This window comes from Felis catus, chromosome A1 (genome assembly GCF_018350175.1).
Source record: "Felis catus isolate Fca126 chromosome A1, F.catus_Fca126_mat1.0, whole genome shotgun sequence".
NCBI classification, from domain to species: domain Eukaryota; kingdom Metazoa; phylum Chordata; class Mammalia; order Carnivora; family Felidae; genus Felis; species Felis catus.
This window is the reverse complement of record NC_058368.1, coordinates 204,295,925-204,320,972: the sequence shown is the minus strand read 5'-3', so window position 1 is coordinate 204,320,972 and position 25,048 is coordinate 204,295,925. Positions and strand designations below refer to the sequence as shown.

The window sequence follows — 25,048 nt, the reverse complement described above, 5'->3', positions numbered from 1 at the left end:
AAGTGCAGAGCCTGCTCGGGTTCTCTCTCATCCTCTCTCTCTGCCCCTCCCCTGCTCATGCTGTCTCTGTCTCTTTCAAAGTAAAAACAATTAAATTAAATTAAATTAAGTTAAATTAAATTCAATTAAAAAATAAAAAGTTATTGGGGCGCCTGGGTGGCTCAGTCGGTTGAGCGTCCAACTTCAGCTCAGGTCACCATCTCGCGGTCCGTGAATTCGAGCCCCACGTCGGGCTCTGGGCTGATGGCTCAGAGCCTGGAGCCTGTTTCCGATTCTGTGTCTCCCTCTCTCTCTGCCCCTCCCCCGTTCATGCTCTGTCTCTCTCTGTCTCAAAAATAAATAAACGTTAAAAAAAATTTAAAAAAATAAAATAAAAAGTTACAAAGATAAAGAAAAGTAATAGTAATAAAACTCAAGATGGGGAGGGAGAAAGGAAGGGAAATTGAGAGTAGTAAAGAGACAATAGATATTGCCAAAAACTGATAAACAACCAAATCATACTTTCAGCATTCACTTGAAATTATGGAGGTAACCACCGATGGGTTACCCCAAAATATGGCATGTTAACATGTCGAGTGTTTCAGGCTGAAGGAGTTTGAGAAAATGGCATAAGCGAGATCACTCTGCTCTTCTCCCCATTTTTCTCCTTGTAACGGGTCACAAAACCCTCAGATAGAAGATGAGAACTTTTATTAAATAAATGTGTATGTTCTTCTGTTAATGCCTTTGTCGGCTTATTTTTCAGACCCATCTGGGGACCTTAAAAAGATCGAGGAAATCTTTTCCTCCCCTGTAACACCAGAACTAAAACTTTTAAAAAGGTTAAAAGTGGTTGCATCAAAGAAGTAGGTCTGGGGGCACCTGGGTGGCTCAGTTGGTTGAGCCTCTGACTTAGGCTCGGGTCATGATCTTGAGGTTCATGGGTTCAGGCCCCACACTGGGCTTTTTGCTGTCCGTGTCAAAGTTGTTAGTGGGGAGCCTACTTTGGATCCTCTGTCCTCCTCTCTCTCTCTCTCTCTCTCTCTCTGCCCCTCCCCTGCTTGTTCCCCCCCCCCTCAAAAATAAATAAACTTTAAAAAAAAAAAAAGAAGTAAATCTGGAAATAGGGAGGAGACAGTGAGAGAATGTTTTTAATTATAAATTCTGCTGGACTTTAGATTTTTTTTTACTACACACTTGCAGTGCTTTATAAAAAGGTAACCTTAGAAAAAAAACTTAGGGGTTAACCTGGGTGATCTATTCATATAGGAAAGATAACAGCAATGGTTATATGATAATGTTTTAGTAAAGTGTGATAGCCTATAAAACAGAATTTCTTTAAGAGGCTGCTCTCCAGGCAAGCGGTCCTCATACAAAGTTTCGCTTACCCGCATTGCAACAAAATTGCATTTTAAAAATATAGCCTATCTGTACTGACCCCTTGCTCAGAGCCTGGAGCCTGCCTCACACTCTTGTCTCCTTCTCTCTCTGCCCCTCCCCTGCTCATGCTTTGTCTCACTCTGTTTCTCAAAAATAAATAAATGTAAAAAAAAAAAAATTTTTTTTTAAATATAGCCTATAACCTACTGTCATTATAACTGCCCCCAAACTGTGTAGAACTCTGGATCTGCACTGGTAAGAGAGATAAAATTTAAAATAATCCAAATTGTTAGCAGAGAGACTTAGAGACTGATTGTTTTTTTCAAAAAAAAAAAAATTTATTGACTATATTCCCTATGCTGTAATTTTCATCTCCAAAACTTTTATATTTTATAACTGGAAATTTTACCATTTAACCAATGTTTGTATTTTATCCTGACTTTTCATCAGTGTTGATTATTAGGACTAATTTAAAAACTTGTGATTTATTTTTAAGTTAGCCTCACATTACTTTATCATTTTTTTCTTTAATGTGGCTTTCTTCAGCTTTTAAAACCTGTAATTTGAGGACCCTGGATGATAGTACCACACAGCTAAAAAGGAATATTTAGTGCTGTGGTTTGAATATTTGTGTCCCCCTAGAGTCCATGTGTTGCAATCTAACCCCCAGAAGAGAATGGGAGTGGAAAGTGGGGCCTTTGGGAGGTGCTGAGATCATGAGGCTGGAACTGTCATGAATGGGCTTTGTGCCTGATAAAAGAAGTTCAGAGACAGCCCCCCCCCCCCCCCTCAGTCTTTCCCACCTTGTAAGGACACAGGGAGAAGTCAGCCGTCTGCAACCGGAAGAGGGCTTTCACCAGATACCGAATCCAGGACTTGCCAGCCTCTAGAGAGGCCGAGAAATATATGTTTGTTGTGTATAAGCCGCCTTGTCTCTGGAATTATAGCAGCCTGAACAGGCTAAGACGTTTAGGAACCATTTTCCTCAGGATCATATTAGCATATTAAAAAGCCTGATGGGGGGCGCCTGGGTGGCTCAGTGGGTTAAGCGCCCAACTTCCTTCCGCTCAGGTCACGGTCTGGCGCTTCGTTGAGTTCCAACCCTGCATCGGGCTCTGTGCTGACAGCTCAGAGCCTGGAGCCTGGTTCGGGTTCTGTGTCTCCCTCTCTCTCTGCCCCTCCCCTGCTCACTCTAGGTCTCTCAAAAGTAAATAAATGTTGAAAAAGAAATTTTAAAGCATGATGGATTTGAGTGGAAGAATGCTGTTTTTTTGTTTGTTTTTACAAAATCCATCTTTAAGTTGAAAAGAACAAGTTGCTGAGGGAGATTTTGCAACAGAGGCTACAGTGTGCCATCTCCTCCACTCTGCCCAGGAGTGTGAAACCCAGTAAAATCAGGTTGGGGCCTGTTTGAACCTACCAAGGGAGCTGTCGTCGGTATCTGCACCAGCAATGCCAGGAGCAGCATGTTTTAATACCAGGCTTCCAGGTAAAATTGTCAGCTGGCATCTCCGAGCCCTTCGTGAGGCACCAGATACATAGATCTTTATCTAAATTCCTCTCCCTCTGCCCCACCTCCTTGTCCACATCTTCTAGGGTCCACTGCTGGGGGTGATAGAACCGAGGAGGGTCTGGAGGCCCAGGCACGAGGCTTGTCTCTGCCACTTCCTGCATGATCTTGGGCAAATCATTTTATCTCCGTGAGCTCCAGATTTCTCCATCCACAAAGTAGAAATATCAATACAAAGCTCAAAGGATTGTTGGTGAGAATAAAGAAATCACATGCTAAATTAGTGTCCATGAGGGGAATCAGACAACAGCCACTTGCTATTTTAATGTACATCAGGCTCAGCACTTCCTTGTGACCCATTATGACCTCCGAGTCAGCCTGGCAACACCGCTGCTTGAACTGGCCAGCAGGGAGGCACAGGACACCGGACACCTGGTAAAATGGACACTGTGTTCCTGCCATCTGATGGCTATTTATGAAAAGTAGGTCTTACTCTGCATCTGGAAGCCTCTGTGGACAAGGAGGCCAAAAGATGAGCGATACAGTGGGATCCACCCACAAGGCGTGGGGAAGATGGGCCAGGAGTTAAAAGATACAGGGCTCCTGGTGGAGGAGAGTGTAAAATCATTCCACATAGGTTCCAACTCTGGATCCCTCCCTAGTGATCCAAGAACTCAGTGTGGGAAGCAGATGGCTTCCTGAGCAAAGCAGGATCAGAATTTATCAATCCAAACAACAGTAGTTAAACTAGATGTGATATTAAAGTGATATTCAGTTAAAACGTTTCTATGTAGAAAATGAACGCCAATGTTCACAAACTCTAAGTAATGCAATAAGAAATATACAAACTCACATAGAAAGCATTCTTTCTTACCGAAAATGTTAAACCTGAATGTGGTCGTGAGGAAACAGGCTAACCCAGAATGTGGAACAGATTCTGCCCGAGACTCTCTTTTAAAAAGTCTGTGCCATGGGAAGAAAGAAAAGAAAAAAAGCAGAGGGACTTTCTTCTAATAAAAGATACTAAAAAAATGTCAACATTAGTTACAATATGTGAATCTTGATTGATTAAAAAACCTATACAGAATTTATGCTCTGAAGGGCGCCTGGATGGCTCAGTCGGTTAAGTGTCTGACTTCAGCTCAGGTCATGATCACGCGGTTCATGAGTTGAGGCCCAGCTTTGGGCTCTGTGCTGACAGCTCAGAGACAGAAGCCTGCTTCCAATTCTGTGTCTCCCTCTCTTTGCTCACGCTCTGTCTCTCAAAAATGAATAAACAGTTAAAAAATTTTGGAGACACAGAATCAGAAGCACGCTCCAGGGTCCAAGCTGTCAGCACAGAGCCCAAAACAGGACTTGAACTAGCAGAAGGCAAGATCATGGCCTGAGCTGAAGTCGAATGCTCAACCCACTGAGCCACCCAGGTACCCCCCCCCCCGACCAAATTTTTTTAAAAAAATTTATGCTCTGGAGGGGTGCCTGGATGGCTCGGTCAGTTGAGCTTCCGGCTTCAGCTCAGGTCACGATCTCACGGTCTATGAGTTCGAGCCCCGCGTCGGACTCTGTGCTGACAGCTCAGAGCCTGGAGCCTGCTTCAAATTCTGTGTCTCCCTCTCTCTCTGACCCTCCCCCGTTCATGCTCTGTCTCTCTCTGTCTCAAAAATAAATAAACATTAAAAAAAAAATTAAAAAAAATTATGCTCTGGAAATAGTTGGGGAAATTTAAAGGTGGAATACATCAAATGTTAATATTTTAGACACAAACCTGATAACATGATTACATACATACAAAATGTCTTTATTATTGAGGGATGTTAAGTTGTAACATAAAAAAAATTAGAAGTGACGTATCATGATGTTTGCAACTTGTTTTCAAATGGTTTAGCAAAAAAATTACATATTTATATATAAAATGTTTTATACACACAAGCAAAGAGAGAAGAGAGTAAATAAACATGGCAAAATATTAGCAGTTATTAATCTAGGTGAAAGGTGTACGAGTGTTCATTGTGCTAATCTTTCAACTTCTCTGTATGTTTGCAAACCTTCCTAATACAAAAGTTGGAGAAATTCTATCTGTATGCTGCTCTTAAAACATTGTATAAAGAGAAGTATCTTTTCATTTCATTTTCAGATGAGTATAATATTGGTTACATTTGTATCCTGTATAATTGTTCCTTTAAAAAACATATTTTGTTTTGCCCTGCTGTCTCTCAATAAAGAATATTTGATGTGATACATTTATAAGCAACCGATGGCCAAGTTCATTAGTTACAATATGGCCAAGTTCACTTCAGGAACTGTCTGCGTGGATTCATTTGTAAACGCTTTAATAAGGAGTTTTATAGCCATGGGTTTCGGGTTTCCCCTGATGTGCCCCTTTGCTGTTCCTCTTGCCGTCCTGTTTCTTCTTGTGGCAAAGGTTGCCTTTAGCTTTTTTCTTGGCCTCTTGTTCTTTCATCCACTGCTTAATAATGTGACTGTGCGGGCTGACGCAGACCCTCCTGCGCCTGATGTGAAGGCTGCCGAGAAGGGAAGAAAAACAAAATCACGGATAGAAAGTGCAAGTAAGTAAAAATTTAGTGACTTCTAGGCAGTTCCCACTTTTAGACACAGTGTATTTTTAGAGACTGAGTACCACCAGGATGAATCTTTACTATACCTCTGCCTGCAGTTCCTCAAACATCAGTATTAAAAAGAGAAGAAGGAACCTGAGGGGGGGAGAGGGGGTGGAAGGGGAGGTGGGGAGGAGAGGGGAGGAGAGGAGAGGAGAGGAGAGGAGAGGAGGAGGAGGAGGAGGGGGAGGAGAAGTGGGAGGAGGAGGAGGGGGAGGAAAGAAGGAACGAGGGAAAGTAGTAAAAATGATTGTCTTTCCTGACCCCGAGCTTCACCCACCAAAACCAATTCATACCTCACTGCCCATCTCAAACATCTCGGTTAAGTTTTTCTAGATTCTCTCAGCTAAATGCCCTTTTTTCCCTTTGAGTCTCTCAGCATTACCTCTCTTCTGCCACTTAACTTATGCTGTCTTTCATTTGACTTTTTGTTTCAAAGCTTCTCCTCGTCCTGTGGTGTTATGCTCCTCGAAGGAGGAATAGTCTGGAACTGTCTTGAAAAGGCCTTGTTCAGTAGGAATTCAGTAATTAATTATAGAGATGAAGTGAAAATTGTTCCAAATAAGAACAGTCTGGTTTTGTTTCCAGCAAAACAATCAACTAAAATATTCTAGGCATCTGTTAACATTTTAATAATAATTTTTAAAATGTGCAGATGCAGGAAGGAGGGAGTGTGTTTAGGGAATAGCACGTGGCCTGGATAAAGCATGGCAGGTGATGAGAAAGAAGCCTGGAAAGATACATCACAGCAGGTTGATGGAGGCTTTTGAAGGGCATGTTAGAGAACTTAAACTTTATTCGGTAGGCAGTGAAGAGAGAGAGAAGATTCTCAAGAAAGGAAGTGACAAGACTGAACACAGATTTGTCTCATAACAGTATGTGGTAAAGGTCGAAGTAGGGAAGAATAGACAGAAACCATTTAAAAGGCTACTGCAGGGGCGCTTGGGTGGCTGTCAGTTAAGCGGTTAAGCGTCCAACTTCAGCTCAGGTCATATCTCGAAGTTTGTGGGTTCAAGCCCCACATCGGGCTCTGTGCCAACAGCTCAGAGCCTGGAGTCTGCTTCAGATCCTGTGTCTCCCTCTCTCTCTGCCCCTCCTCCACTTGCACTCTGTCTCTGTCTCTCAAAAATAAATAAACATTTTTAAAACATTAAAAAAGAAAGAAAGAAAGAAAGAAAGAAAGAAAGAAAGAAAGAAAGAAAGAAAGAAAGAAAGAAAGAAAGGGCTACTGCCGAAGACAAATATGGCCTGAACTGGGTGGTGGCGGTAGAAATAGAACAAGAACACCAAACATGAGAAAACTGGAAAATCAAATAAAAATGACTTATCAACTCATCAAACACTGGAGGATGAGGAAGAGGAAGGGTTTGAAGGTGAGTTTGAAACTCCATTCCCGGAAGCCTGGATTGATGTTGGGGTCAGAAGTTGAAGCTTCTGGGCAGGAGATGAAAAGTTCCCCTTTGAAATGTACTAGCATAAGGTGCTTGTAAGGTGTCTGATAGGCAAAAAAAAAAAAAAAAAAAAAAAAAAAAGTAAGTCTGCATTTAGGAGAGTAATCAGATATAAAGAAACGGTTATGGGGTAGTTGTCTTATAGAGAATATAGTCAAAGCCATGACAGCAGGTACGATAACTAAAGACACAAAGAGAAAACTTTTTGAAGAGAAGAATTTGGGACATACCTATGTTTAGGGATGAAAAAGAGCAAGGGGAGGTAAGAACAGCTAAGAAAGAGCATTTAGTATAAGAGGGGAATCAGAAAAGTTTAGGGCAATGGAGGCCAAAGGAGAAGAGTTTCAGAAAGGAGATGATATGTAACATTTTAAAATACTATAGATCTACACCACATCTGAGATGTTTTCGTTTTCATCTTCACCTTGGGGTGGGAGAACCCTAAAGCAGCATTCACAATTTCTAATAACTGGAAGAATTTGTGACAAAACATTTTGTGACTTTTAACTTGCCATCAGGTGCCATTTAATTCTTGTTAAATGTCACGGTCCCTGCCGGCTCTATGTACACAACATGTCTGGATCAAGTGAACTCCTGTCGTGTTATTGGGAGAAGAAACAGGGGTTTGAGGGTAGGCTGCCATTTCCCCAGGTGACCCAAGAGGAATCATCCATTAATGTGGGAATGCGAAATGAAGGAGAGTTGGGACGATGTCTGAATGAGCTGAAGTATAATCAAGCCAGCATGTGGGAATATGAATTTGAAAGAAGTGAGGCTTCCCGATAGGAAGACAATACATTCTCTAAGTGTATTACATTGAGAGGTCTTCCAAAGGAAAGCGCCCTCTCCCTGTGGCCAGCTGTTTTCCCTTTGGCTGTGATAGAAGAGAACCTGGCTGTAGCATTCAGTGGAGGAACAAGAAAGAGTCGAAGCTCCCTTATCTTTCCCAAAGGACTAAAACTCTCTCCCTTCTGTGTGGTGTCAGCAAGGACCTGAGCAGACATCCAGTGGAGAAAGACTCCACGGACAACCAGATAAGCCCGCAGGTTATGCAGGAGGGAACTAGCACTCAATTCCCTTACTCCATGAGGAATGAGGCACTCCCATGAGGGGCACAGGCACTGGGGCTGAAGGGGGCACCAGATGGGGGCAACGCAGACAGGGGACCAGGAAGTGGAGATCCCCAGGAAAACAGGCAGCAGCAGCTACCATGCAAGATGGTTTCCTTCCTTTCTTTCTCTTTAAACTTTTGCTAACATTTATTTTTGAGAGAGAGCAAGCAAGAGAGCGAGTGGGGGAGGAGCAGAGAGAGAGAGGCAGAGGATCCAAAGCAGGCTCCACTCTGAGCACAGAGCCTGATGCGGGGCTTGAACTCACAAACCGTGAGATCATGACCTGAGTCGAAATCAAGAGTTGGCCGCTTAACTGACTAAGCCACCCAGGCACCCCAGGACCCTTTTCGAAGGCCTGCCCAGTTGGGCCTCAAACTCTCAATGTAATACAATGGGAAAAGATCAGCTACCGGAACACAGCTCCCAAATTCGAGATTCTACCATGTTTTCAAATCCCAAAGTTTGAAGACTGCTTACACTGCACTCTGTCCCCTGTGTATTCCATCTCAGGATAAAAAGAGACGAGGCAATCATGCTAGACAAGGAGATGGTCTATTCCACACTCCCTCAGCCACCCCCAACTCCACGGTATTCTGATGGGCACTGCCCCCCCCCCCCATTGTGTACTCTCTGGTGGAGAGTTTGGGCTCTAAGAAACCATAAAGCTGATCCCTGGTTGTTTTGCCCAAAAGAGAGTAGCTAGGGACCGGCCAATGGACCGATGGGGTTGGCCCCGCCATAGAGATTAAACCTGTAATTGTTCCCTAAACCTTTTTTCTTTCCCCTTTCCCCCAAGCAGAATAGCCTCTCAACAATCACTTCTGAAAAAATACTCAAGCCTCCCAGACAACTTTAATAACCCCAAGTTTTCCTCCCAACAGATAGTATCTGTGAGCTTCAAAACCTCAGCCCTCTGCCCAAGATAAACAACTTTGCACTGTGTTTATGTTTAGAAACTGCCTGAAGCTCTTTAATGAAGTCACTGTAGAAGGATTTAAACAAACTCCTCTCTCAGAGAACAAAAATTACAATGATCACTTATAGGGTATGAAATAAAGGACCTGTTCTACGCAGAAAAGGAAAAGGAAAGAAATCTAGTGAGTTCACCATAAGCTAATTTCTATTAGTTAGTTGTGGTTAATAAATAATAAATGCTTTTTGCGAGTTGTATTGCCAGCACTTGCCATGTTTTCTGCATCTAAAATACTATTCTCGAACCTATATATTCAAAGTTAAGGGACTACATTTTAGATAAGTAAAGACATGCTCTGTAGTAAAACAATCTGAAAACAAGAGAACTTTTATCTATTTATGTTGAATGTCAGAAAAAAACAACAAAGAAGATCTGTAATTTATGATTTAAAAACACCACCTAGTCAAATTCATCTTATGTGAGATGAGGTCATAACTAATCTATTTTTCAGTTGTCTTATAGCACAGAGAGACCAATTTACAAACCTGTACTTTAATAAAGTTTTTTTTTTTTATGGTTTATTTTTGAGAGACAGAGAGAGCACAAGCGGGGAAGGAGCAGAGAGAGAGAGGGAGAGACAGAATCTGAAGCAGGCTCCAGGCTCTGAGCGGTCAGCACAGAGCCCGACCTGGCCCTTGAACCCACAAACCGTGAGATCATGACCTGAGCTGAAGTCTGATGCTTAACCGACTGAGCCACCCAGGCATCCCAACAGTAAGCATTTTTAGATCCAAGATATTGGCTTCATAGTTTCCCTTTAATTAAAATCAAGTGCTTTCTAATTTTTTTTTTTTTTTTTTGAGGGTGGGAGAGGGGCAGAGAGAGAGGCAATCCTAGAATCTGTGCTGACAGTACAGAGCCTGACACAGGACTCTTTCCCACAAACCGTGAGATCATGACCTAGCCTAAATCAAGAGTGGGACGCTTAACTCACTGAGCCACCCAGGCACCCCTCTTCCTTTGACTAAGAATCCTGTCTTGGAGCAGTGTTTTTCAAAGTTGGGTAATGGATGGATTCCTCTGAAAGGGAAATAAAAATGTATCTTAAATCTCAGAGAATGGTCTGTAGGACCCAGCTGAATAGAATCTCTGGGGACGGCAGGAGGGCATAGTCTGTTTTGTGTCACTGGTGCATCCCCAGCGCAAGCTGAGGATAGAATGGTGCTTGGTACATAAATGTTAATCGATAACTATTTGTTGAATTCATTGAATAAATAAAGAAGCTTCTCGGTGACTCAGGAACTCAGGCATAAGCAATGGCCTTATTTGGAGCTAAAAGAAGGGATACCAAATGGCTCATTAGCACCCCCTGCAGCCATAAGTGGAATTTAAACTAGAATTTAAACAGAATCCATGAAGTTTGGAGAGAGCATTTTATGGTTCGTTGCATCATCACTTTTGAGAGATCTTTGAGGCATGTGGTGTTCCTAATGGAAAGACCTGATTCACAACCCATCTCTGCCATTCTCTAGCTGTACGTCACCCAGGTTAACCATGTAATCTCCTCAGCCACAGCTCTATCCTGTGTGACATGGAGATAATGTACGCCTTCCTCACAGCATTGTTGTCAGAATCCAGATTTGGTTTTAAAGTTTCTATGGAGACATGAAGAACACAGAAATCTAAATTTTTTTTTTTATTTTTTTTTTCAACGTTTATTTTTGGGACAGAGAGAGACAGAGCATGAACGGGCGAGGGGCAGAGAGGGAGACACAGAATCGGAAACAGGCTCCAGGCTCCGAGCCATCAGCCCAGAGCCTGACGCGGGGCTCGAACTCACGGAGCGCGAGATCGTGACCTGGCTGAAGTCGGACGCTTAACCGACTGCGCCACCCAGGCGCCCCCTAAAATTTTTAATAACTGAGCCAGAGGTAAGGGTGAAAGGGTTCACCTTGAGCCAACAGCCCAGAATCAAGAGCAAAGATGAGCATTCATGCTTGATTGCATGTGACAGGTACAGACATCTCTATACTTCCGTTTGTTTTTTCAAGCTTAAAAAAACATTTTTAATCTTTATTTATTTTGGAGAGAGAGACAGAGACAGAGTTGAGTGGTGGAGGAACAGAGAGAAAGGGAGATAGAATCTGAAGCAGGCTCTAGGTTCTGAACTCTCAGCACAGAGCCCAACGCGGGGCTCAAACCCAAAAACCATGAGTTCGTGACCTGAGCCGAAGCCGGATGCTTTGACTGAGCCACCCAGGCGCCCCCATTTTTTCAAGTTTTGTTTAAATTCTAGTTAGTCAGCATACAGTGTAGTACTGGTTTCAGGAGTAGAATTTAGTGATTTCTCACCCAGTGTTATATGTAAGTGCTCATCACAACAGGTGCCCTCCTTAATACCCATCACCCATTTAGCCCATCCCCTACCCAACTCCCTCCACAAACCCTCAGTTTGTTCTCTACAGTTAAGAGTCTCTTATGGTTTGCTTCCCTCTCTTTTTTTTTCCTTCCCCTATATTCACCTGTTTTGTTTCTAAAATTCCACCTATGTGTGAAATCATATGGTATTTGTCTTTCTCTGACTGACTTACTTCACTTAGCATACTACATTCTAGCTCCATCCACATTGTTGCCAATGGCAAGATTTCATTCCTTTTGATAGGCAAATATATCCCATTGTATATACGCCACATCTTTATTCATTAGTCATGGACATAGGGGCTCTTTCCATACTTTGGCAATTGTTCACAGCGCTGCTGTAAACACTGAGGTGCATGTGCCCCTTTGAAGCAGCGGGTGTGCATTCTCTGGATAAATACCTAGTAGTGCAATTGCTGGGTCGTAGGGTACTTCTATTTTTAACTTTCCGAGGAACCTCCACACTGTTTTCCAGAGTGGCTGCACCAGTTTGCATTCCCACCAGCAGTGCAAGAGGGTTCCCCTTTCTCTACATCCTCGCCAACACCTGTTGTTTCCTGTGTTGTTAATTTTAGCTATTCTGACAGGTGTGAGGTGCTACCTCTTTGAACCTTGTATATACCCCTGATGAATTCAGAGAGTAAAAAAGACAGCAACCTGTATACTTGCCTGGAAAAAGCTACAGTTAAAGTCACAAAATAAAACAGAGTCACCTCTGTTTTTCTTTTTGTTTTGTTCTTTTACCCAGAGTGTGCCTAGTTTTGTTTAGAAAAGTCACGCACATTGTCCAGTGACTGAAGATATTTATCCTGAATCACAGCACTGCAGTAGGGGCAGCGGAGGCCAGTGTGGGGCTCTGAACATGCAGGTACTCAGAGACTGTGTGCTCACTCCAGGGAGCCTGGTGCCGGAAAGGTGGAGTATTTACTCTTCCCCCCCTCGTTTGAACGATCCCTTGCATGTTGCACTCAGGCAAAGCCTTCCCAACCTACTGCTCACTGGCTGAGAAATGATCACTGGACAGTTTTAGACCTCCCTGAGGCAGGGCACTCACATGACAGCAGCCAAGTCACAATCCCCATCAGCTCTCTGAATGCGACATATATTCACTCTCTCCAGAAGCCTTCTGGAAACATGACGTGAAACCTCAGTGCAACAGCTGGAGGCAATGGGAAGTATGGCTAAAAGAAGAAAAGAAAGAAAATGTTACATCTCACAATTCATAGAACAACGGCCTGGACGCCAAAAAACAAATAATCCAATTTAAAAATGGGCAGAAGACAGAAACAGACATTTCTCCAAAGAAGATATCCAGATGGCCAACAGACACATGAGAAGAGGCTCAACATCACTCATCAGGGACATGCACATCAAAAATACAATGAGATATCACCTCACACCAATCAGAATGGCTAATATCAACAACACAAGAAACAACAAGTGTTGGCAAGGATGTGGAGAAAAAGGAGCCCTCATGCACTGTTGGTTGGAAGACAAACTGGTGCAGCCACTATGGAAAACAATATGGAGGTTCCTCAAAAAGTTAAAAATAGAAATATCTTATGATCCAGTAATCAATCACGCTACTGGGTATTCACCCGAAAAATACAAAAACACTAATTCAAAGGGATACATGCACCTCTATGTTTCTAGCAGCCTTATTTACAATAGCCAAATTATGGAAGCAGCCCAGGTGTCCATCAATAGATGAGTGGATAAAAAAGAAGCAGTATATGTATATACAATGGGATATTATTTGGCCATAAAAAGGAATGAAATATTGCCATTTGCAATGACATGGGTAGAGCTACAGAGTATAATGCAAAGTGAAATAAGTCAGTCAGAGAAAGACAAATACCATATGATTTCACTCATATGTGGAATTTAAGAAACAAAACAAATGAGCAAAGGTAAAGAGAGAGAGACAGACAGACAGAGAAAAAGAGACAAGCCAAGAAACAGACTCTTGACTATCGAGAACAAACTGATGGTTACCAGAGGGAAGGGAGTGGGGAGACGATGAAATAAGTGATGGGGATTAAGGAGTGCACTTGTTGTGATGAGAAACTGGGTGATGTATGGCATGGCTGGATCACGATATTATACACCTGAAACTAATACAACACTGCATGTTAACTCTGCTGGAATTTAAAAACAAAAAGTAAAGACAACAAACAACAAATAGGCAACCACCTGGTCCTGGCTCTCTTTGTAGATTCCAGAGAAACAGAATGCTAATCCACTCAAGCAAGGCGCACACACTCACTGAGGGCTCTGTGAATGCAGACCTGGGACAGGACATGTCTCTCCCTTTTAGAACTTACACTGTATTTGGGGAAGATAAAACATTAAGTTCACACAAAGACACAAAACAAGTGAAGAGATGAAAAATAGCTCCAGACAACGATGCTAGTAGGGTTGAAGACGGACCTGATTCGAGTTGAAAGAAGTGAGGTTGACAGAGTGTCCCACACAGTTTAGAAGAGAGAGACCACACGGGTCCCTGGAACAGGTTTGAAGTTTCCTACCAGGGAAGGACTTGGATGAATCTTTAAGAATTTGGATAGGTGGAGAAAATGAAGACTTGTCAAGACTAAATAAAGCGCATGGTCAAGAATTCCGAGATAGGAAAGACCAAGATGTACTTAGGGAATGGAGAAAAATAGACCATACTGTTTGAAATGAGTAGCTAGGAAGGTAAGCTATTGGGGATATGGTTCAAAAGATAGACTGAGGTCACACCAATGAGGCCCTGAATGTCAGTCTAAGGAGGTTTATCTTTTATGAAATGGGGATCATTAAAGATTTGGGAAAGGAGAAGAGTTTTAGGAAAATCCATCTTGCAGTGATAAGCAAAATGCATTAAGGTGCAGAGTGACTGGAGAAGGAGGTCAAGGGAGGAGAAGCTTACATTACCCAGATGTAAGGAGGGCAACACAAATATGAAAGGGAATCCGATCCCCTACTAACACGTGTATCTGGGGGCGCCTGGGTGGCTCAGTCGGTTAAGCGTCCGACCTCGGCTCAGGTCATGATCTCACGGTTCGTGCGTTCGAGCCCCGCGTCGGGCTCTGTGCTGACAGCTCAGAGCCTGGAGCCTGTTTTAGATTCTGTGTCTCCCTCTCTCTCTGCCCCTCCCCCACTTGCACTCTGTCTCTCTCTGTCCCCAAAATAAATAAACATTAAAAAAAAAAAAGTTAAAACGTGTATCTGCAAACTCCTACATGCCACATGCACACAGTATTCTCCTATGCTTCCCAGTCCACCAAGTGGGCAGTGAATTTTAAAAATATTTTTTAGAAATTACAGCCAACAGTGGTGCAGGTGGCAGCCTCATGATAACAGAAATTAGCTCCTGAATTAGGTGCTAAAATAAATGTTTTGACCTCTTCATAGTGTCAGCTCTAAACAATAGAGGCACCTACCCTTAGGATAGGGGAAAATCTCAATATCCATGCTTTGTCCACATGGAAACATCAGGTCCCTCACAACTATGGAGTAGAGGAGCTGAATATGAAGTTAAGAATGTTTATGTGACTCACTTTTTGAGCATCAAAACCTTCCATTATTATTCATTTATTCACCTATTCATTAATTACTCAACAATATTTATTGTGCAGGTAAAATGTTCTAGGCACAATGCCAGTAAGTGGGGGATACAAGAATAAATATAACAGTATGTCCGTGTCCTCAAGAGGCTATAGTAGTGGAGGCACATTTAGAATTAAATGCTTAGGATACAACCCTCTTAGCCCACTATAATTGAACTTACAGAATTCTGTTCTTCCAAAAGGCTCCCACAAGTCATAAAGACATATGCACAGCTGTTCACCATAGCAAAAAATTAGAGACCATCTAAATGTCTACCAACAAATAAGTAATAGTACATCCAAATGGAATAAAGGATGAGGTGTGTGTGTGTGTGTGTGTATGCACTAAGATATATGAATATCCACAATTTATTGTTTTATTGTTATGGGAGAAAAGCTAGTTTCAGTATAATAACTATAAATGACCCCATTTTTTATAAAAAGAATGTGACACATACACAGAGGAAAAATTATGGAATTATATATGCCCAAATTTATAAGCAAAGACCACTTCCAGAGGGGGGGCAACTTTTTAACTGGCATGCAATATTTGTATTTTTTTAAACCTCCAACGCTATGGAAATCTGAACCAAGTCCTATAGAAACACAGAAAGTTAGAGAAATTAACTCTGAATAGGAAAGACAAGGTAGGCATCAGTTTGGACTCAATTCTAAAAGTGGAGTAAAAATTAACCTGTTTGAGAAAGGGAGTGGAGCAGTCCAAGTAGAAGGAACTGTGTGTCCAGAGCACTGGGGTAGGAGAGAAAAGAATGTTTTTATTGCTTGTATAACTCACAGAGTCCAAGTCCAACACATAGAAGCTGGTGTCTTAGACCAGGGCAAGGATACTCTGGCAAGACTCTCATCAACTATGGTACAAGAACCTCTGTGCTGCCTTCAGATCCTCTCCAGAGCCTTAGGGAAATGCCTTGACCCTGGTCTCATAGCCTTAAGGAGGAGAGCCTCTTTGCTCTGCATCTAGATGCAGTAAAGGGCTTTTCATTTTGTTATGCATATAAGGAGTGTGCATGGAGGCACATCCAAACACCAATAAACCAGACTAACTGGAATAGGAAGATCAAGCATTTATTGAGTGTCCATTCTGTGCCAGGTCCTGAACATTAGAAATGTTGAAATAAACAAGGCAAACTTTCTGCTCTTGCAATGTTTAATAGTCCAGTGGGAGGCAGGGAGGTCAGCAAATAATCATAACATAGCAAAACAAGCGTTAGCTGATTGATGTGTAAAGTGGAATGGGGTTACAAGTGAAAGAAACCAGATTCGAAAGGCCACATATTGTGTGATTCCATTTATATGAAATGTCCAGGATAGGCAAATCCATAGAGACGGGATGTTGTTGCCAGGAGTTGGGGGTTAGAGGGAGTGGGGAGGGACTGTTAACAGGTACATGGTCTTTTTGGGGGGAGACATGAACATGTTGGAATTGGATAGTAGCGATGGTTGTACAATTCTGTGACGATACTAAAAAACCACTGAATTGTAGGCTTTAAAATGGTAAATTTTATGGTATGTGAATTGTTTCCATTTTTAAGCGCTATAGGAGCACAGAACATTGGTTGTCCTTTCATTTATTAAAGTATTTATCTCCTAAAATGAATTGTTTCTTCAGCTACACTATGGTGCCTATTCTCCAAGTCAAACTATTTTAAAATCCCAAAGTTTTGGGTTTATTCGTGTATCCATCCATTCATTCACCGTCTTACTACATAAGAATCACTATGTGAATTCTTATGGAGTAATATCCAAATACATATACTTGTAAATTCTTATAGACTCAGTCGCTAGCTAAACCCTGGGAGTAGACAGATGAAGAGTTACTAGCTTCAGAGAGCTAACACTCAGACCACTGCTATTAGTGGTGACCCAAGCGACTATAATATATGAAATGGACTTTCAGAAGCATTGTGGGAATTAAGAAATACTGGCAGATCTGTGTGATTAGGAATTTGAGTTATCGGAGTGCTGACATCAATTCAAGGAATAGTTTCAAGCCAGAAAAGCACGTAAATTCAGCAGTAAATTGGATTACATTTCTCATAAATGAAGGTAGGGCAGGCTCACCTGGAAATCATTTAACCTAAATCGTATTAACTATCAAAAGGGAAGAGGCAGGCCAGATTTATTTCATGTTGGCAGATGTGACTGGTGCCCTCCTGAGGCAGCTGGAAATATAAAAAGTCAGGAGAGATGGAATCCTCTGAAGAATGCTCAAAAAGTTCGGCCGCGTAGACTGTTAACAGAGTAGTTTGGACGAGGGCAACGCCAAGATTCTTTTGGAGAACTGCGCCCCCTACAGGTTTTCTCGATCAGCGTCCTGTCAGAGTATTTCCATTTCAAAGAATGGTCAGCGACTTCATCTGATTGCAATGATGATCCAGAATTTCCAGATAGGAAAGATTTAGAGGTGGCAATAAGGTTGAAAAGAGGGATTAAGTGGCGTTTCTTCTGCATTTACAGAGTTTTAATTCAATTTATACAGTTACTTGGTTGGGGAAGCAAGCTGATCAGGGATTAGAAGACTACACCTTCCCCAAAAGACCACCCTGGGGCCACCACTACACAAAGCATGGAATCCCACGGGAAAGAACCTATTTTTGTTTCAGAGCTGGAGTTTAAACACAGACCCGTCTGATGGAGTAGGGGCTCCTTGAGGGAAATATGGGAAAATTTTTGCAAATAAGAAAGAAGGCTTTGCAGAGGGGGCTTAATAAAGCTGCAGGGCCCAGAGGTATGAACAAGCAAAGATCTGAGGTTTATTGTGAGGCTTTTTCCGCTCCACCCTCACCCCCTTTCCTAACTGCCCCAGACATGCCCTTTTGCTTTGGAAAGGACACTCCGGAGTGTGTCATCCCAATAGCTCCACCTGGGAATCTCTTTGAAAAGGTGATTTATGAGAACAGTAGATGCATTTCCCTGCCGGTCTAAGGTCAGCCCTCTGGGGGAAGGAGGCAACCACCAGTGAGTAGGCAGTGGGTCAACAGCAGCTGCCCAGAAGAGGCACCATAATACTGCAGGTAGGGGCACTGATCACGTGAGAGGCCAGCATCCCTACCCTAACAGACCACCTCTCCCAGATTCCTAGAGGGAAAAGCCCTTTTTCTACAACCCACAATTTGAGAATTATCAAGAATATCTGGACTGGAGAATCCTGGGAAAAACATGTGGGATGACTGACTAAGCAACAAGGTGGGGACTCGGAACATCATAATGGCTATTCACCAGCCAGTGGAGCCCGGACCATATAATTTCCATGGGTAGCATCTGATGTGTGTATTCAGTAAATTGAACTCAATACTTGAATCATTCTCCAATTTTTTGTAGACTATACTAATCTTTGCCCCATTAAAAGACAATTTGCTACTGTATAAGAAGTGTGAGACAAAGTAGGGGGGGAAACAGTTCTAACATAAGGCAGAATGTGGCAAGGGCTACGTGAGAAATAGAATGAGTGTCCTGCATTCACAGGCAGAAAAGAAAATTATAACAGAGATCCACGTACATCTTTATCAAGGAGGTAGCATTTGAGCTGGGGACTTGAAAGATGGAGAGTTTGAATAAAGCAGTAGATGTGGAGGAGACAATGAGTATAAAGGCACAAATGTGGGGAAAGATAGAATATATTCAAATTTGGTGAAATTATACATTGTGAGTGCAAATTGTAAGAGGAATATGCCAAAAACACAAGTTCAGTAATCTCGAGGACACTTTTTTTTTTTAATGTTCAGTTATTTTTGAGAAAGAGAGAGAGAGAGCAAGCTGGGGAGGAGCAGAGAAAGGGACACAGAGGATCCAAAGCAGGCTATTCGCTGTCAGAGCAGAGCCCAATGTGGGGCTAGAATTCACAAATCGTGAGATCATGACCTCAGCCAGTCAGAGGCTTAACTGACTGAGCCACTCAGGCGCCCCTATGGAAATATTTTTAATGAAGACATCATGATTTACTTTAACAATCTTCTGTGGAAATCTAAGTGTGGAGAGAGAACTGATGACACCCTCTGCTCTCCGACTTTGCTTCCAATATACTCAACATAGAGAGAGGTGCCTGGGTGGCTCAGTCGGTTAAGCGCCTGACTTCAGCTCAGGTGACAGTCTCATGGTTCATGAGTTTGAACCCCACAAGGGATTAGTGAGTTTAAGCCCTGTGTTGGGCTCTGCACTGGAGCCTGCTTTGGATTCTCTGTCTCCCTTTCTCTCTGCCCCTACCCTTCTCTCTCTCAAAAATAAATAAAAAAATCAAAATATTCAACACAGAAAAGTACAAAGAATGAATCAACACCTATACACCCCATTCAAGATTTTATCAATTTTAACCCTTTTCCATGTTTGCTTTCAGCCTTATTTTTAAGAAATCTTTTTCCAGGGGCGCCTGGGTGGCGCAGTCGGTTAAGCGTCCGACTTCAGCCAGGTCACGATCTCGCGGTCCGGGAGTTCGAGCCCCGCGTCAGGCTCTGGGCTGATGGCTCGGAGCCTGGAGCCTGTTTCCGATTCTGTGTCTCCCTCTCTCTCTGCCCCTCCCTCGTTCATGCTCTGTCTCTCTCTGTCCCAAAAATAAATAAACGTTGAAAAAAAAAATTAAAAAAAAAAAAAAGAAATCTTTTTCCAATACTTTACTGATAACAAGCAAGGCTGCAATAAATATCCTAATGATAATAAGAGGCTACATTTGTTGAGTGCTTACTCTGTGTCAGCCACTGCCATATGTGAATTAATTTATGCACAGCAACTATATGCAGAAGGTACTAGATTTACCTCCATCTCATAGATGGGTTACTAACACTACATCATGGGCCTACATCAAGGGCCAAAAAATGGTGGGGCTGGAATTGGAATCCAGATAGCCTGACACTTTTTAAAACCACTAAGTTAAGCTTTGCTTGGTCTTCTATGTCTCCCTGGGCCTTGTATGAGAATTCCTCTAAGGCAGTGGTTCTCAAAATTAAACGTGCACCAGAATCATCTGGAAGGTTTTTTAGACCAGATTGCTGTCAATCCCTCCCCCACCTGAGGTTTCTGATTCAGTACATCTGGGATGAGGCCTAAAAATGTGCATGTCTAACAACTTCCCAGGTGATGCTGAGTCTGCTAATTCTGGAACGCACTTGGAGAACCACTGCTCTGAGGAGAATAGACCTACACATGGAATCACTAGGTTGCAGGATATACTCGCTTTGGCAGCACATATACTAAAATTGGAAGACTACAGAGAAGAAATATGCACCTTTTACTGTATTTGATAATGACCAATTTCTCTCAAAGTGATCACACCAACTTACACTCCCACCTGCAGTGGATGGAAGTTCCATTTGTGCACATTCTCAACAACACTTCATAAAGTCATTTAAAATTTTACCAACCTGGGGAGCTTGGGTGTCTCAGTTGGTTGAGTGGTCTGACTTGATTTCAGCTCAGGTCAAGATCCCAGGGTCATGGGTCATCAGGCTCTACACTGAGCATGGAGCCTTCTTGTTTCCTGTATGAAATGTGCATGATTCTGTTCTGACTTCATAGTCACTTTCAGGCTTGTAAATCTGTTAATGCTCACTCAATAATATATTGTGTTCTTTTGTCTATATTGGTACAGAGGGATCTTTTGTTGGCAAGATTGCTTCCTTTACACAGCGGAACCACCCAGTCTCACTGATACATATACAACCCTTAAATCTTCGTGTTCCCATATACATATAGGTCTCTTTCTGAGCTTTCTCTTGTTTCATTGCTCTATTTATCTGTCTTTGCATCAGTTCCACACTGTCTCAATTAAGGTGACTTTTTAATCAATCCTAATATCTAACACAGTTAAGTCTCCCCACCCAACTTGTTCTTCTTCAAAATTGTCTTGACTGTTCTTGGCCCTTTACCCTTCTTATAAACTTCAGAATCTGCTTGTTAAGTTCTGCAAAAATCTTTGAAATTTTGGTTGGAATTCTGCTGAATTTAGAACTAAATCTTGGGAGACCTAAGATCTGAAAAATATTGTTTTCCCATCCATAAATACGGAATTATCTCTCTAGTTATTCAGGTTTTCTTCAATGTCCTTCAAGACCTTTATGAAGAAAATAATAAAATATTGTTGTATATCTTATCCTACATCTATTCCTAGGTACTTTATAGGTTTTGTGCTGCTGTGAGTGGTCTTTTGAAGAACTGTGTTTTCTAATTAGTTATTTTTGATGTGTGGGAATGCTGTTGATTGTTTTATGTGGCTCTTGTATCCAGCAACTTTGCTGAACTTTTTTAGTTGTAAGAGTTTGGAGTGGATAGTCTTTGGTTTTCTAGGTAAAGAGATGTTTTTATCTCTTCTTTCTCAATTCCTGTATAGAAATAAAAGGCTTTTCTCCTTTAATCCATTACTTTGTTAAATGCCTAGACACTGCTTAACCCATTGTAAACTCAATACACAAAATAAAAAAAAATTTTTTTTAATGTTTATTTATTTTTGAGAGAGAGACAGAGGGTGAGTGGAGGAGGGACAGAGAGAGAGGGAGACACAGAATCTCAAGCAGGATACAGGCTTTGAGCTGTCAGCACAGAACCGGACACAGGGCTCAAACTCATGAATCGCAAGTCAGACACTTAACCGACTGAGCCACCCAGGCGCCCCTCAATAAACAAATTTTTTAATTAATATAATGGATTAATCTATTTTCTTCCTTGCCTTCCTAGGATAAACCATACTTGGTCATTATGTATTAATTTTTATATGATTCTGAGTTTGATCTTCTACTTATTTAAAATTTTGCATTTATTTTCATAGACAAGATTAGCTCATACTTTTATCCCCTGATATCAACCTTGAATGTTTTGGGTATTAAGGTTGTATTAATCTCAACAATGCATTGGGTAGCTGTCTCTATTATTCTATTATTTGAAGAGTTTGTGGATTGTCTGTGCCTCCAATGTTTGGTAAAACCTCTGAAACCATCTAGGCCTGATGTCTGTTTGAGGGCAACATGTTCAACTCTGATTTAACAGTTATTTGCTTTTTTGGGGTTTCCTATATCTTCTCCAATCTTGATATCTTAGTCTTCTAAGAAACTGTCCATTTCATCGACAATTTCTAATTTAATTTCACTAAAGGCATTCGGAAAACTCCACCCCCAAAAGTGCCACTCTATCATATTAAGTTAAAACCACTTAAAATTAGCAATGCAAAAAGGGCATTCTAACTTTCCTACAAGCAGGAGATAAAACTCCCAAGTAAAAGGTGCCCTCCCTGAACCAGGAGGAAGAGAGACATTTTTTATCACTAGGGGGCGGCACTTCACCCCTCCCTGTGAGCAGGAAAGTTGAGGCCAAGAGAAATCTGTGCAAATCCTGTTAAACTAACTCTTCTCTTTGTGGTCACTAACCGCCCTGGCCCAAATACCTTCGTCTTATCACTTTTCCACAATTTACCACCCTGCCCCACTTAATTACGTGTTGACTCAAACTGCTTCTTTAGGTTTTCATTTCCTTATGAAGGCTCCCATGTCTTACATAGATGTGTATGCTTTCCCCCTTTTAATGCCTTTTGTTACAGGGACCCCAGTCAAGAACCTATTAAGGGTAGAATGAAAGGGTTTTTTTCTTCTCTACATCACAAAGTTGCATAGTATTATCTCCAGTCAGGGCTCCTTTTTCATTCTTAATAGTGTTTGAAGAGGAGGTTCCTATGCGAAGTAACCGTTTAAAAGCTTGAACCTAAATAATATACCAAATAGTTATAAACTTACAAATATCATGTGTTTTGAAACTAAAAAAACGTATGCGATTCACAGGTCAAAGAAAAAAATCACAAAATATTTTGAAAAGTGTAAGTGCTATTCATTATTATAACGGGTGGGTTATAAATTTAGCCTAAGTGCATTTATTTGCACACGCACGAAAAAAAAACGTTCAACGAAGAACTTGGAAAAGAAACATCGTAGGAAACTAAAAAACAAAAACCAAAGATGGGGGGGGAAAAAAACAAAAGCACGACGTCGCGGCGCTTTACGGTCGTCACGCTCACGTGTCTGAGGTCGTGGCGGCCATGAAGCAGGAGAGGCCGAGAGCCAGAGCCTTGGTGCTGGAACCGGATCCCGAGCCCAAGGACGAGAAGGAGGAGGGAGAGCGGCTGCAGCAAGAAGCGGGTGGTGCCTGTTGTGACATACCGGAGCCACAACCCGCCGCTCCTCCTGCCTCTGCGCGTGCGCAGCGGACTTGGCGCCACTGGCGAGGCCCGGCGGCTTTTCTGTTAGCCCGTGGGTGGTGCGCGCGGCGCCGAGGAGGACGTTCGCGGAGAAGCGGCCGGAGGAGAATAAGGACCACGCCCAGGGGAGGGGCCACGGGCACCCGAAAGCGTTAGCCTCTTATGGCGGCCGCCGAGGGACCTGCAGGGACCTGCAGGCACCTGCTCGGCGTCGCCTGGGACCTCCCCAGGCCACTGGCGACTCCAGCCTCCGCCCCCAGCGTCCTGAGGCCGCGCTTGGGCGGCGCGGACTGAGGCCCGGAGCACCCAGCTCCGGCTTGGGCTACCGGCCGCTGCCCTTCGTAGAGCTGCGGGAAATTTTTAGTTTTTTGATTGATCTGTCCGTTTCCGAGGTGGGTATGTTAAAAATCTCACACTGGTGTCGAGATTATGTCAGATTTTTTTTTCTTCCGATTCTGTCCCCGTTTGCAATATATCACTTGGAGTTCTATTTTTCAGATGCACCCAAGTATCCTTGTGGACCACAACCGGGATCGGAGTGAAGCGGTAGCCTCGGACAAAATTTACATGGACGCCCAAAAAACTCCGTAATTGAGATAAATAATATTTTCAGGCAATATTTTTGAAAACAAAAGTTTATACCAAAAAAATGATGAATAAAATACAGTTGACCCTTGGAAAACATAGGCTTGAACCGTGTGGGTCCACCTATACAGAGATTTCTTTTTGATACAGTGCTTTAAATATACTTTCCTTAGGGTATTCTTAACATTTTCTTTAGCTTACTTTAAGAGTACAGTATATAATACATGTCACATACAAAATATGTATCAGCTGTTTATGGTACTGGTAAGGCTTCTGCTCAAGGGTAGGCTATTAGTCAAGTTTGGGGAGAGTCAAAAGTTATGTGGGGATTTTCCTCTAAGGGAGGGTGAAGTAGGGCTCCTTACTCCTAGGGTGTTCAATGGTCAGCCTTCCTACAATTTAAAAAAAAAAAAACAAAATTTGACCCTGCACTTGCATGACAGGTCTAAATGTACCTTCTTGGTGAACTGATACTTTTTATCCTTCTGTAAAATTCCTTTAGTCCTACTGCAAGTTTTTGCCTAAATTCTACTTTTCTACTATTAATACTGTGACACTAACCTTTTGGCTAAATTTACTTATTCGCCTTATTTTTTTGTTTTCTTTTTATCATCCTCCCCCCCCCCCTTCCTTCCTTGGATTGATAAGTTTTCTTTATTTATTTTGTTTTTTAACTGAAAATTTAGCTTGGGTTAGGTCAAGGAAAAACTCCCTTGGGAAAATATCGACACTATCTCAAACGTTTTTGAGTTTGAATGGTTTGAATAAACTCATCATTTTACTAATGAAAGTGATAGGTCAATAAAATTCCATAAGCATTTGTGTAGTACCTACCTTGTGTCTTTTATTGTTCTAAGCACTAAATATACAAAAATTAGTAAGTCATGGTACCTGCCCTCAGGATACCTCCAATAGCAGATGTTTTTCTAACATTATCTTACAGGACCTCCTTTCTGCACGTGACATTGGTACCCATTCCTTCCTGGAAATTTTCCATATCCCAGATTAACAAAATACGCATCTCTCCTAATTCTCCTAATACTGAGAAATTGCATTCTCTGCTCTCACACCCCTCCTCTCCTCAACAGTTATTCCTCAAAGTTCCATCCTTGACCTTCCACTCTTCTTTCCATTCACATCTCATGCTTTGAATTACTACCTATGTTGGTAACTTTTAAATATCTTTATCTACTTTAGCCTTTAGGCCAGTAATCCTGACGTATGTTCAACTGCTGTGTTTTGTCTTTTTTTTTTTTTTTTTTTTGAGAGAGAGAGCATGAGTGGGGGAAAAGAGCAGAAGGAGA

The 25,048-nt window shown here is 42.1% G+C and overlaps 1 protein-coding gene and 1 long non-coding RNA gene across 2 annotated transcripts in view; one reads left to right on the top strand and one right to left on the bottom strand.

Annotated features, from left to right (window-relative positions):
• Positions 1–4,646: 4,646 nt before the first annotated feature.
• The window catches only part of CCL28 (C-C motif chemokine ligand 28), a 28,986-nt gene continuing 8,584 nt past the window's right edge, over positions 4,647–25,048 (bottom strand). Inside the window, exons 2-3 of the mRNA XM_045037445.1 lie at positions 12,433–12,559; positions 4,647–5,391 (exon numbers count right to left, since the gene is read on the bottom strand). Of these exons, the coding sequence (XP_044893380.1) occupies positions 5,199–5,391; positions 12,433–12,559 (320 nt within the window). The 3' untranslated portion in view covers positions 4,647–5,198. The remainder of the gene's footprint in view (positions 5,392–12,432; positions 12,560–25,048) is intronic.
• Positions 23,137–24,573, top strand: LOC123380098. The gene is made up of 2 exons (XR_006585413.1): positions 23,137–23,551; positions 23,658–24,573. It is a non-coding gene; the product is annotated as an uncharacterized LOC123380098 (long non-coding RNA).